The 13,574-nt window shown below is 48.8% G+C and overlaps 1 protein-coding gene across 1 annotated transcript in view; it reads right to left on the minus strand.

Annotated features, from left to right (window-relative positions):
* DIP2C (disco interacting protein 2 homolog C) overlaps positions 1 to 13,574 on the minus strand; it is a 156,955-nt gene that overhangs the window by 42,065 nt on the left and 101,316 nt on the right. Inside the window, exons 26-27 of the mRNA XM_047066628.1 lie at positions 11,369 to 11,537; positions 9,183 to 9,353 (exon numbers count right to left, since the gene is read on the minus strand). Coding sequence (XP_046922584.1) covers positions 9,183 to 9,353; positions 11,369 to 11,537 — 340 coding nt within the window. The remainder of the gene's footprint in view (positions 1 to 9,182; positions 9,354 to 11,368; positions 11,538 to 13,574) is intronic.

A 13,574-nucleotide genomic window follows, 5' to 3' on the forward strand; every position in this document is an offset into this window, starting at 1 on the left:
TGTGGGGATACAATCCAGTCCATAGAAGTTGAGTACAGTGTTCTTAAACTTCCGTTACATCAGGTTAGGCCACAGTGTTGTTAAAATCTTCTACGTGCTGATTTTTAATGGGAGAGAGATGTAAAGTCTTCAATTATGACTCTGAATTTATCTCCCTTCCCTCTGAATTCTGTCAGTTTTGTTTCACGTATTTTGAAGCTCAGTTTTTGGGTGCATATGCATTTAGGATTTTCGTTTTACTGGTGAATTGACCCTTTAACTATCATGAAATGGACACCTGTTCACTTTTTGGTAACCTTTATGTCTAACACATTGTTTTTTGTTTTGTTTTAAATTCAAGTTAGTTAACATACAATGTGGTATCTGGTTTCTGGAGTAGAACCCAGTGATCATCTCTTACATATGACACCCAGTGCTCATCCCAGCAAGTGCCCTTCTTAGCGCCCATCACCCATTTAGCCCATCCTTCCACCCACCTCCCCTCCAGCAACCCTGGGTTTGTTCTCTGTAGTTAAGCGTCCCTTAAGGTTTGCTTCCCTCTCTGTTATTATCTTGTTTTTCCTTCCCTCCCCCTCTTCCTGCACCCCCCGCCCCCCCGCACCATGTTCATCTGTTTTGTTTCGTCTTTTGCAGACTTTGTGTTTACTTTCAATCTGTCAATACCCTCAAAGTTACGGTGTGCTTCTTGGAACTACATACAGCTCAATCTTTTTAGCCTGACAATCTCTGCCTTTTAACTGGCCTACTTAATTTAATGTAACTGTTGATATAACTGTTTCCTGGTCCCTTTTGTTTTTGTTCCTCCTTTCTTCCTTCCCCCCGCCCCGCACCGGCACAGAGTATTTTGGGTATAGCGTTTTACCTGCTCTATTGACCATTTTGTTTTAGTTGTCGAGGTAGACATTAAAATTTGCATAATTTATCACAACCCACCTTCACATAAGATTGCTTTATGACCATGAACAGCAGCGTATTTCTGTCTGCCTCCCTGCCTGCCCCGAGGTTTGTTGCCCCATGTGCTGCTTCTGCTCAGGCTCAGAGGCCTCAGCTGTCTTTTTGTGTGTTGGGTAGTTAATAGTCTTTAAAGAAATGTAAGGTATTTACATATCTATCCAGTGATAGAAAAAAGATCAAACATTTACCTGTGTTTACCTTTCCAAGCCTTCTTCCCTTCCTCCTACATGTCTGACCTGCCTCGTGTGATGCTCTACCTGAGCACCTCAGCCAGACTTTGCTGAGATGATGTCCCTCAGCTTTGCGCTGTCTACAGAATCTGTTTTCTTCCCAAGAGGCACTTTCACTGGATAAACGGTTTTAGCACTTTAAAGATAGCACTCCACTGGATTCTGACTTGTATTGTTTCTGTCTTTTCTTGTCCTTTGTGCATTTTATAGCCGCTTTAACACCATCTCTAATGTTGGCATTTGATGAGGATGCGACCAGGTGTGTTTTTACTTACTTGGAGCTCACTGAGACGTTGAGTCTGTAGGTTGACACCTCTCATCAGTCCTCACCATTATGTATTCAAACTGCTCTTTGTCCCATTTCCCTCCCCTGCTGGGATCAGACTACATGAAGTCAGACAACCTGAGGTCACCCCAGAGATCTCAGAGACCGGTCCATTTTGTATCTTTCCTTTTCTCCTGGTCTTTCAACTTGGGAGAGTTTCTACTGATGGCACCTGAAGTTTACTCACTGGCCCTCTCCCCTGCTGCTGGAACCATATGGAATCTTCTGTTCCTATGTCTGCAGCTTACATTTCTAGCATTTCCATTTGCTTTTTTGTAGTTTCTGTCTTTTGGTGATCTCTTCACGCCAGGTGTATACCTTTTCAATTAGATCCTTTAACATACATTTCACAGTTATTTTAGAGCTGCTGGTAATTCCAGCATGTCTGCTCTACTGACCATTTCTTCTTATGGCCACATACTAGATTTCCTTTTCTTTCTGTATGTCTTTTGGTTTTTTACTGTAAGGCAAGCATTGCATTTAAAAGACCAGTGGAGACTGAAGTAACAAACACGCTCCTCCTGGAAAGGGCACACCTTCCTCTGACCTCGTCTGGGTGTCTCAGTGAGTATGCTGCAGGTGGTCTGGGCTCTCCCAACAGCTCCAGCGAGGTGCCATTCAATGCTGGCTTCATGACAGGGCAGGACCAAGAGTTGGAATCTGAGACTCTGGACACCAGCTTTTTGCCTGATGAGGTGGTTCTCCCTTCTGTCCAGCCTCTCCCCAGCTGTCTCCATTCTGCAGCCCAACATCCAGCCTTTGGAAGGCAAACGTGCCGTGTTTGGTGAAGGCCCAGGGGACCGGGAGGCACGTGCTCCTGACATACCTCCATCTTCAGAGTACAAGAGTACTGCACCCAGCAGCGTGGGGCTGCCCAAAGGAAGGTACTCGATTCCTGCTCCCTGCTCAGCCCTCAGTCCCTCTGCTTCCCACCCACGGAAGGCCCACAGCCTCTCAGAGGAAATGGTTTCCCTTCCAGGGCCCCTCCTGAGGCTTCAGAATCCTGCTGCTTTGCTTTTACTGGAGGCCTGAAGAACCTTAGATGATTCTCTCGGCTCTCCTGCCCTGCAGACCCCTCTGGACAGGGCTGGTGCAGGGATGCAGAGTGACGGAGCCGTGCTCCTTGGGATTTTCACCCTCCTCCCCACACTACATGCCGCATCAGGGCTCTGGCTGGTCTCTCTGGCGAATTCCTCCTGCCGCTCCTGTGCCAGGATGAAAACTTGGGTCTCTTCCCTCCACAGAGGACTTCGGTTCATTGACGCTTCTGGAAGCTTCAGCTCTCTGATGGATCATAAAACCTTTTAACTTGTATATATTAACCGGATTTTTTTAATTGTTAGGGTTGGAATGTGACTTCTACAGCCTAGTAAAAAATGGAAGCCCAGACTTCTTTTTAATAAATGTCTCTTTTACTAACATCAAGCAGAGCCGGTTTCTGTGGTTGGTATTAAGCATTTGATTGAATCAGAAATTGGTATCAGGAGTGGCCGCAGTGAGAGACTGGCAGGGAAATGAGTGGGTCCGTTAGGACCAGAGGTAGTGAAAATCCAGCTCACGTGCCAGGCCAGACTGTGGCAGTCCGTGCCGCGTACTGACTAACCAGTTAATTGGCTAACTTTCACCAAGGTCAGCAAACCCACGTGCAGAGAAGAAGCCTGCCTGCTTTTGCAGAATTTCCCAGGAACACAGCCATGACCGTTGGCTCACATGCCACCTGCTTCTGCCTGGAGCTATGCTGGCAGAGCAGGGCTGTGCAGACTGGCCATATGGGCCACAGGCCCAGGCTGCCTGCTCTCAACCCTGCAAGACAAAGTGCTATGAAGGCTTCAGGACAGACGGCTGCCAGTCCCCCCAGCGTGAAAGCATGCAGACTGGGAAGCAGGGTGGCTGTGTCTGTGAGCGCAGCTCAAGTGGAAGGACCAACGAGCTCCTAAGCCCATGTTCCTGGTTCAAGGCACAGGCTACAACCTAGAACTTCCTGTGACTGACAATGCACCAACTCAAGCCAAAGTGAACTGACAGTGAGGTGGTCACAGGTATTCACCTGCAGGTGGACAGCCCATCAGGGTGTCTGGGACCCTACGCTCTCCCTGTGGTTACCCCCAAAGCTCGAGAGTGTCCAGAGGGGAAGACACACGTGGAAAGCGGCAGGTCTGACGCCAACTGCCTGTCACCGTGGTCACTTCATGCCTAGCACACGCCCAGAGCAGCCCTACAGAGGGACGCGTGAATGTGCCTCCCCTGTCCCTCCGCCCATGATCCTACAGAGCCCGTCCGTCCGTGGTGGTGGACTTTACAACCTAGTGCATGGCTTCACTATCAGCAAGGGAAGGGCTACCACCTAGAAATAGCTCAAGTGCCGACGCTTCAGCTCATTTCTTCTTTGGACAGATGGCGGGTGTGTTACTACTGGTTCTAAAAGTGAAAGCCACGTTAGGAGAATTTTTTAGGGGGCAGGCGACATGTAAGAATGGGACAAAGAGTATGTGCTGATTTGGCCAGACAGAGGGATAGGCTGAAACAGCAATCAGTCACCCCTTTTGGTCACCAACCATCTGAACCCTTTTCCTGTATTTGGGGGGCCCTCCCCCCTACCTTTGGAGCTGTGAGGGATACAAGGCCCCCGTTCTGTGTAGTAACTAAGAACGGCCCACACTGTCCTCCCCACCACCCCAGAAGCCAGCATGTGACCAGGTAACCGTGTCCACTCACGGCTCCAAAGTCTGAGCTCCCTGCAGATGTGCTGGAAGTGGGGCTGGCATCTAGGACCAGCCGCTCAGTGGTGCAGTTTACAACACCAGTGTCCTCCCAGGAACGGCGCTGGGGCATGAGCTATTCCTGGGTGCGTGGTCCCAACCCAGGTCCTCGAGCTCCTGGGCTGCTTGTGAGCATGACCCATGGTGTCTTGGTAAATGCATTTTCATTTAAATTGCCAAAGAAGGTTCCTGCTGCGTGCAAATCAGAACACTGACTGGTGCACTGGTAACCAGTACAGGTCCATGGTCTCCAGTGTTCATCTTCATGATCTGGGACAACACAGATCAGCAGGAAAGGGTGTGTGAGTTTCCACTGAATATGACTAATTCCAGGGAGCATACAACCCCCTATGGCCCCTCGTTTATTTTTATTTTGCTCCATCTAAAAGCACTGGAGGGGGAACAATGAATGGACAGCTCAAACTAATGGAAGTATTATAGCTATTAATTTTAGTTTGAGAATTACTTAAGATTTATATTGGCCTCTGAGCTTCCTGGTTTTTTTTTCCTTTCCAACAATCAGTGACTTCACTTTTCATTATCACAGTGGCTGTATTTCTCCCGCATTTGTGAGTTTTAAGATTTAAGGTTGGCTATAACTGTGACTATTGATTTAGTCCCATACAGCTATTTATAATGAGTTTTCCTCCCAGATAGTTGTTAGTTTTCTAAAATATAGTAAAGATCAAAGTTTCTGCTTAAGGTGACTTTAAAGTCTTAGAAAAAAGATGACCTCATCTTCCCTCCCTTCTTTCTGCTGGGGAGGAGAATGTTCAGCTTTCTGTTGCAGTGAGCTAAATTTCTTACTCGAATACAACCGAAGACCTTTCAGCTTATACTTCTGACAAGAGCAACTGTGACCGGAGGTGACGTCTTTTTCAAAAGAGGTTAATAAGCACGTGACACTTCCTAACAGCACTAAGCGAAATTTATGTCAAACTTAATTAAACTGAGAAGTCATAATTTGACCTAATGTCCGCTTCTGTCATAGATTTAACAAATCCAAATCGTTTTAAAGCTGTTTTTATGGCAAAAGGTTCTGGGAAATGTCATCTCTAAGTATAAAAAATGGCACATACTTCTGCGTTTCTTTCTTGTCTACAATATACCAGTATTTCGTGTAAAACCCAAGGCAGCCACACTTAATTTTATGGGTCCATTCTGCCACCACTGAGCTAGGACGTGAGGCTCAAGGGGGATGTGCCAAACTAATTCAAGTGGCAGGTCCTGCCTCGGAACAGTAAGCGGGTAAATAAATCACTTGGCTTCTGAGACGGAAGTGCTGAGTCAACAGCATGGAAATTATACCTCAATTTTCTATTTTTGTGATGGTCTCACGTCGAAATTTTTTGTACTTGCCCATTTGTATATTTGACAATGATCCATCTGTCAATCTTCCTGATTTTGTCTTAAATCATGCAGGGCTTCACGCAGCAGCGTAAGCAAGCAGCCAGCACTGCTCTGAGCTGCCCAGACGCCTTCCCTGTAGGCCCCCCACCCCCACAGCAACAGACCAGAACGCTTCCCTCAGCGGCCTCCTACCCACAAAAACACGGCTTTCACAGTGCCCGATTCAGGTCGCCCGAAACAGCGGGTCTGCCTTAAGACACTAGAGAGGAGGACACCATTAGAAACAACTCAGGTTCTCCCGGTGTTCACTGTCCGAGCCTGCTTGGATCATGTGGTCCGTGAGCAGTGAAGGCCCTGTCTCTACCTCCCTGCTTGGTCGACAGGGGACGTTCACTTAACTTGTCTGAGCCTCAGTCTCCTCCATCTGAACAAAATGATGAACTTACCCCCAGTGAGGTGTGGGGAGATCCAACCAGATGCTACCTGGAACCGCAGGGCCCAATACTCTGGTCAGAGAACGCTTGTGTCCTGAGGGTGAACGTCTTCTCGCCTAAGTTGCAGGCCCGGGACCTGCGACCTGAGCTAACTACACTGAGGGACAGGGAACCCTTGATTCTCGCTGGCAAGGGAGAGCTACAGCCAGGCCATGGCTTCGATCTGGTGGACACTCACGCCATGGGCTCACTGCGGAGGGGACTCATCGTTGCCACAGAACTACTTCACACCGGAGGCTGGACTCTTAACAAAAAAACCGCGCCTGGTTTCTCCAAAGTGACTGGTATCCGCAGCTAAAGGGATCGAATTCTGGTCTTTTGATAAGGTTGAGTCAGCTCTGAGCATCAGCTGTGCGACCACATGAGATGCTGCGCTGGGCTGAGTCCCTCACTGACTGCGGGACCAGAAGCTGTTTACAAAGGGATAAGCCGTGGCAGAAAGCGTCAGGTGTGAGGGGTGAAGTGCCACGGGAGGTCAGAGCAGCTCGAGAACTCAGAGGGCCACGGAGAGAGGTTTTCGTCACATGAAGATGGCAGAAGTGCAGTTCAGGCCAAGAACAGCACGAGTCACGGGGCCCAGGAGTAAAAGCATCAGACTCTGTGGTGGAGAATGGCCTTTAGCGTAAAACTGCAGAGTTGGGAGGGATGCTTGGGGCTAGATGACGAGAGTCAGCGCGCCATCCACGAAAACCATTCTTGCAAAGTAAAAACGATCCCCTACCCTGTATCTCCATGTAACGTTAAGACCCCACTTTAGTCTGCAGTCATAAAAACCTGTCCACCGTGTGACTCGGCCTTCCCCCGAAGAGCGTGGCAGGTGTCCCCACAGAACACGGCCCGTGACTGCACGGCCGAGGCCCCACCCCATCTGGCAGGGTCCCTCCCCACCCACTAGGCACCTGGCAGAGGGGAGGCTCCTTCCCGCTCCCGCCGGGGCTGGTCTAGAGGACGTCGCGCCAACTGGCAGGCCTACAGTGAGGACGGCCGTCAGTCCTCCTGAGAAGGCGTGCCGGACAGTAACGCGTCAGCGGAAGACAAGCGTCCCCGCTCAGTGACTGCACGTGTGCTGCTGGTTCTGCCAGTTCTGCTCCAAGGGGAAAACTGAAACGCCCAACGCCTTTACACACTCAAGTCCAGTACTTGGAACTGAGGGAGGATTACAGCTTTTTGTGCTTTTGATAGTTTTACACCAAGGCATTAATGGTATTACTTCTGGGTAAATGGAATTATGGACTTAATCATTTATTTACCGGCTAATCTGTATTTGCTGTTTTTCTGAAATACTCCTTTATAAAAATATTCAATCCGTAAGAAATTCAGAAACGTTCAGGGTATTTCCCTTATGTGTGTAAACATTCATAAGCTTCAGTGTTGTGTGTTTGACAAATCTCATTAGGCACTTGTGGGTCAAGCCCTACAGAAACGCCGTGGGAGCGGGAGCCATGGGTGTCCCCTCGGACCGTGGGCTCTGCTCGCAGCCGTCCCCCACGCCTGCTGTAACTTGTGCTACGACTCATGGAAAACTGTTTCCACTGAGCGGCCCTGCCTCAGGCTTCTGCCTCTCTGGCTTCCTGGGGCACTTTGCTGAGATACCACCTGCTGGGGGGGGCCTTCTTTGACCCCCGTGTCCAAGTCGCTTCACTCACTTACTGAAAAAGGCTCTGCATGTTCAGTCTGTACCTCACGGATTATAAGGAAATGCCCAACGAGGGTACAGTCTGACTCAGGTGACTCAAGGCTCCTTGCTGTCTGGGGGCCCTCCCTTGAGCTGCAGGGACACTGCTGTGTGTGAAGATGGGGTGCTGCCTCCTCAAAGCCAGAAAACCCCTCCATCCTGAAGCATACCTGGCCCACGTGTTTTGGCAAGGGACCATGAGCCTGCATTGCTTTTTAGGATATGCTTGATCTCTGCCGACTCTCACTGATACTAACCATTCAGAAAAAGAAAAGTGGCTGAAAATGAGTTGAGAATAAAGCAAACAAACAAGTGGAAAAAAACGTAAAATGTACGAAAATATTTCAAGATGCTGCCAAGATTCCAAACTAGCACCATGCCCACGATAGCAATGCCCCTCTGGATGTAGTAGAAAAGAAAAGAAAAGAAAAGAAAAGAAAAGACAAGACCCATCTGCAGCTAATGTTTCTGAAGCAATCACATCACACCAGTCACATGGCAAGAGGCCCTCCTTGGCCAATATCCGTGGCAGAGCAGCACCCAGAGTGCCGGTGAGGACGCGGCCGCCCCGGAGCTTTCTGAGGTCCGGGGGGTGACTGTGAGCAACCACCTCTGGGGTCAGAAATGCAGGACAGTGGGTGGGCAAGTCGGGAGGAGACCTGTGTCAACATGCCCCCTTCCAGCACCTGCTGTGACTGGCGTTTCTATCTCTCAATATGTTCGAGGAACAAAGTCTACAGCTGTGCCCTGTGATGGAATTCCTATGTGGCTTCCCTGTCCTCGTGTTCAGGCAGCCCTGACCCGGTACAGAATCTCCACGGACGGGTGTGCCAGGGTTCAGGGTTCAAAGAAAGAAAGGAGTAGTGAGGATGGTCGCAGGTGGGCTTTCAGCCACAGTTGTCACAAGAGTATCTTACGAGGACTGCCTCACACCTATGCCACAGAGGTGCAGCCAATCACGACTGATCATTTCCAGACTGCCATCCCAGCAGCCAAGTCCCAAGTCCGCTAAAGTACCTGGCATTCTTCCTACAGAAATTACTGCCTGTACAGGATTTCTTGCCACAATGAAACCTGCGTCTAGTATGGCATCTTTACAAAGCCTGACTTGCGGAGTCTGGGCCAACTGCTACTCACGTTAACGAAAGTTAAACTGTTTCGTACAGAATGAGTTCTACGAATGCTAGTTATGAGTCATGGCTACTGACCAACGCAGAGTGAAAAAAAAGAAAAAGAAAAAAACCACAAACAAGTGCGTACCAATCACATGCATTTGATTAAAGCGTGTCTTGTACGCGTAGCTCAGCGTCGGCCGAGGAGACTACCCCCACTACTCTGTGTGCCTGACATTTACAAGTCACTCTGACTGGGGCACTTAGGGATCCACGAACCCACCTGCAAGCAAATGGCCAGGTTCACTCTGCAGCCGAAGGAGGTGCTCACGGCCCGCGGGTGGAGACCCAGGTCTTTAAAGAGCTTTGAGAAAGACTGGGTGAGCGCTATCCGAGGCCGCTCCTCTGCCACGACCACACAGGTCCGCACGCGGGACAAGTCCAGGCCCCGTGCCTAGAAGCAAGGACAGCGGTGAGACGTCAGCCTTTCAGGGCTCAAGGGTGTGACCTTCTCAACCAGATGGGTGGAAGTCACACACACTCCACACAGATACTCATTCCCAGGGGCTGGCGTCCACATTGCTAATTAAACTGTCCTAGGACATGCGCGTGGAAAAAGAAATCATTCAGGTACCAGATTATCAAAGACGCCACTAGAAACAGATCTTAAAAACCAGCAAGATGCAGCAGCAAGGAGCACGAGGAGGCCAAGCAAGGTCCTGGACAAAGAAATTAAGGGACAGGGTGTGCGGAAGCAAGGAAGCACCTGGATACACGCCTGTAAGACACGGATACACAACAGCACACGCTGCCCACGAGTGAGAAACCCTATGTTTAGTGTAACGGTGGAAAAGACACATTCCTTCTGGGTCCCATGAGACTTAAAAGGTTACGCCAAATTCTCACGATTAAGAATGTCTGAGCACACCTCAGTTCTGCGCCAAATCCAGTGAACTGACTCGGAGGAGGGCCTCCCATGAGGGGAGCACGAGACTCTGTGCGGAGGGCGCTTCCCGGCTGGGCTGGGGGCCCGCGGGGTGGAAGGAGCCGCGTTTATGTGGGCGGCGGGTGGCGAACGATGGTCTCCAGCAGAACATGAGCAGTGGGAGGACGTGCGGCACAGGCAGAGCCACGCAGCCCTCCCGGACCCCCCCCCCCCCACACTCCCCGCACAGTGGCCTGAGCACAGGGCACGGACACAGGCTCCTGAACAGTGCAGGAGACACCAGCTCAGGTCACTCTGGCACCGGGAGCTCGTGCACAGATGGGACCTCACAGACAAAAATCACACAGAAAACATTAAAACTGGGTGATACCAACGATCGTTCACACAGTTGCGTGTTTGGGGCGGCAGTGCAGCCTGCGTCTCGAGACGGCGGACCTGGATGGGGCCAGACATTCCAAACAGGGCTCCAAAATTCATTAAGTGTAAGAACTTGCTAAGGGTGCCCAATTTCTCTGTCACGTAAGTGTCCTCATCTTGAAAATGGAGACAGTAGTAGTTCCCACTTCACACACCCGTTGTAAAGGTTAGATGAATCAACACGTAAAGTGCTTAGAAAGCACTCAATTGTGTCATCATTCGTGAAAGGTACTCCATGATTTTATAAAACAATACGGGTGGATGTAAGTGATAAGTAGGTCTTACAAATTTCTTTTCCTATATATATTTATAATTTCAAGAAATTACGCCTTTATTTACATAACTTGTTATCTCGTATTTCTTTTCTTGTTTAAGCTTAATGCATTAGTTCTAAACAGGAAAACAAAATTCAGGATATAAACGTATTGCATGAGTATTTATATATACTTATTTATATGTACAGACAATTTACGTACGCCCATGTACACACACATATAACGCCCATGTACACACACGATATAACCTATATATACAAAAAAAAGATATAAGCAATGGATAGAATCAGAATATAAATCAACACAGGTGTATCACTATTCTCTCCTCCCTCCTTACTTGGATGATGACTACTTCATTTACCATGAAAATATGTCTATCAAAATGTTATTGGTTTAAGTGGAAGGAAATGCTAATATTTTGATTCGGATGCACACCTATAAATCAGGGTGATGGAGGAAAACAAAAATGAACAGCTAAATTCAAATTATCACTTGAACACCAGCATCACAGTAAAATTAACTCCACTGAACAAGGGAATTCACCAACAGAAGAAAAGGCAATTTAGGGCCTTTCAGGCAGACCTAATGGAATCACAGACATCAGTGCCACACACCCTGACCTATAACTCTTGGTGGCAGTGGGACATCATCTTCTAAACTAAGGTTTTCACATGAAATCAGTCTTGGAAGCTTCCGGTGACAGCGGATTATACCTCGGTTTTTGTGGACAATCATTTTAGCACCAGCAAACCCTCCCCATGCCCTCTGACAGCGAGCTTCCCTAGGATGCTGGCAGGTGTTCCCCTGGAAGCCGGGTGACAGGCTGCTTACCTTGAGTGATTCTGTCTGTGAGCCCAGCCCCTTGGTACAAAGTTCCATCACTGAATAGGAGCAGAACGTGTCCCGGACTTTGTACTGACTCACGGCGAGAAGCCACAAGGCAGGGTTGGTTTCCAGCTCAGAAGGCGGGATGAGAATGGACTGGTGCCCAGAGTACACGCTGCAGAGACAGACAGAGGGGCCGGGTGAGCAGGGGGCCGCAGACATGCGCTCAGCCCTCCAGGTTTGCAAACACAAAATGAAAGCGAGCTCATGGAGACACAAAAGAACTATAGGAATCATGGTTCAGTGGCTGCCTTTTTGAGCACTCGTCTGAAAATGTAAAAGCGGAGAGGCTGTTACATTTCTCCCAAAGCCGCTACATTAGCAAAATGTAGGAAACGCGGGGATGAATTTATAAAACTGTATGCTTTCTTTAGCGGAGCGTCTAATCAAGTCCTTTGTCCGTTCTTCTTAGGCCAGCTCTAGGCCCAACGTGGAGCTTGAACTCATGACCCTGAGATCAAGAGCCACACACTCCACTGATGGAGCCTCCAGGCCCCTTGTCCATTTATTTTTCAACTGGCTTTTATTGCATTACTGATTGAGGAATTTCAAACCCCAGTATGTTGAAACCAAAATTCAAGACGTGTGAGAGTCATCCGACGGTGAGTAATTCACATGCACACACACGCTGTCGTAAAGCTGCACGGCTTTCTCTTTTACTTCATTACTTAACAGTAACCTGTAAGCTGGGAATGTTCCTTAATCTGATCGCCTAGGAAGGAACAGCACAGTGAGTAAAAGAGAGCACCGCCATACTTCGCTTCAACAACCATTCGCCATTCACTATGTGCACACACGCTGTATCAGCTGCACTCGGGCATCTCCGAGCTCACTCAACTGCCACTGTTACTTTGGTGAGTAACAAAGTCCCACGTAAACCAATCTTTCCTTTCAAATGAGAGTACTTCCTCCAGGGAGGAACAAATACTGACTCGAGAGAGTGGGGGGAAGCGTGCGGAGGAAACCCCACATCAGGAGCCGTGGCCCCACCATATGCCTGGGCATGCCAGCAGAGAAGTGAAAATCGTAAGCAAGAATTTAACAAGTAACTGATATAACCTTTGGATGCATTAGAATCAATACCACTTAAATGGCCCTGTTTTTGCTTCAGAAAGCGCCTTAGTCCATCACTACGTACCCCCCGACGGTCCTTCAGGAAGGACCTGCTGTGATGCAGTGTGACGACTAAGGGGCTGCCCGGCAGCTGCCAGGGCTCAGGGTGGCATGACCCCCCCACCTTGACCTGTGACCTCTCTACCCTTCACAGGTGTGGCCCCCACACCTTTCTGCTAATGCCAACCCCTGACAGCTTTCAGAGGTCATACACTGCCAATATGGGACATTTCATGAAGAATACGGTCTTTTTAGACCAACGAAACGGGTTTGCTGACAGATGGGTTCTCAAGGCAGATCCCACAAATCTTACATCCAAGACATGTGTTTAGAAACTGCTCATTAAAGGAAGACAGGATATGTAACCACATCTGAACACAGTGACATCTGTGCGGAGAAGCAAACGCACACGCCAAAGTACCAGCACAGGTGGCACACATAAGTGGGACGAGGGGTGTTTTTCTGGCCCTTTATTATTTTCTAGAATACTCTCATTCATTTCTATAGAATGTAACACACACACACACACACACACACACACACACACACACACACACACCCCATCTCTAACCCGGAAACATCCAATCATACATTTCTTACCAAGATGACAAACCACGGGAAGTTGGGAGTACTTCAGTACTTCTAATGGAGAACTATTTATCACAACATGAGTCGACAACCAGAGTGTGTGGGAAGACAACCTAAGTGTTATTTGAGGAAGGAGGCGTGATAGCCAAGTGGGAACAATTTTTTTTTTTTGAGAGAGACAGAGACAGAGAGCACATGGGGGAGGGGCAGAGAGAGTCCCAAGCAGACTCCATGCTCAGCACAGAGCTGGACTCTGGGCTCGATCCCACGACCTTGGAATTGTGACCTGAACCAAAACCAAGAGTTGGATGCTCAACCGACTGAGCTACCCAAGTGCCCCAAGTGAGAGCAGCTTTTTAAGAGATAACTTTATTAATGAGAACGTTTGGATCTTTCTCAATCCTTCCGAGTATGAGAATAGACACTCTGTATTTAAAGGGTTAACCAAAAG

Source organism: Lynx rufus, unplaced genomic scaffold, assembly GCF_022079265.1.
Source record: "Lynx rufus isolate CCGP_SWC_20201006 ecotype Redwood Valley unplaced genomic scaffold, mLynRuf1.p SCAF_7, whole genome shotgun sequence".
NCBI classification, from domain to species: Eukaryota; Metazoa; Chordata; class Mammalia; order Carnivora; family Felidae; genus Lynx; species Lynx rufus.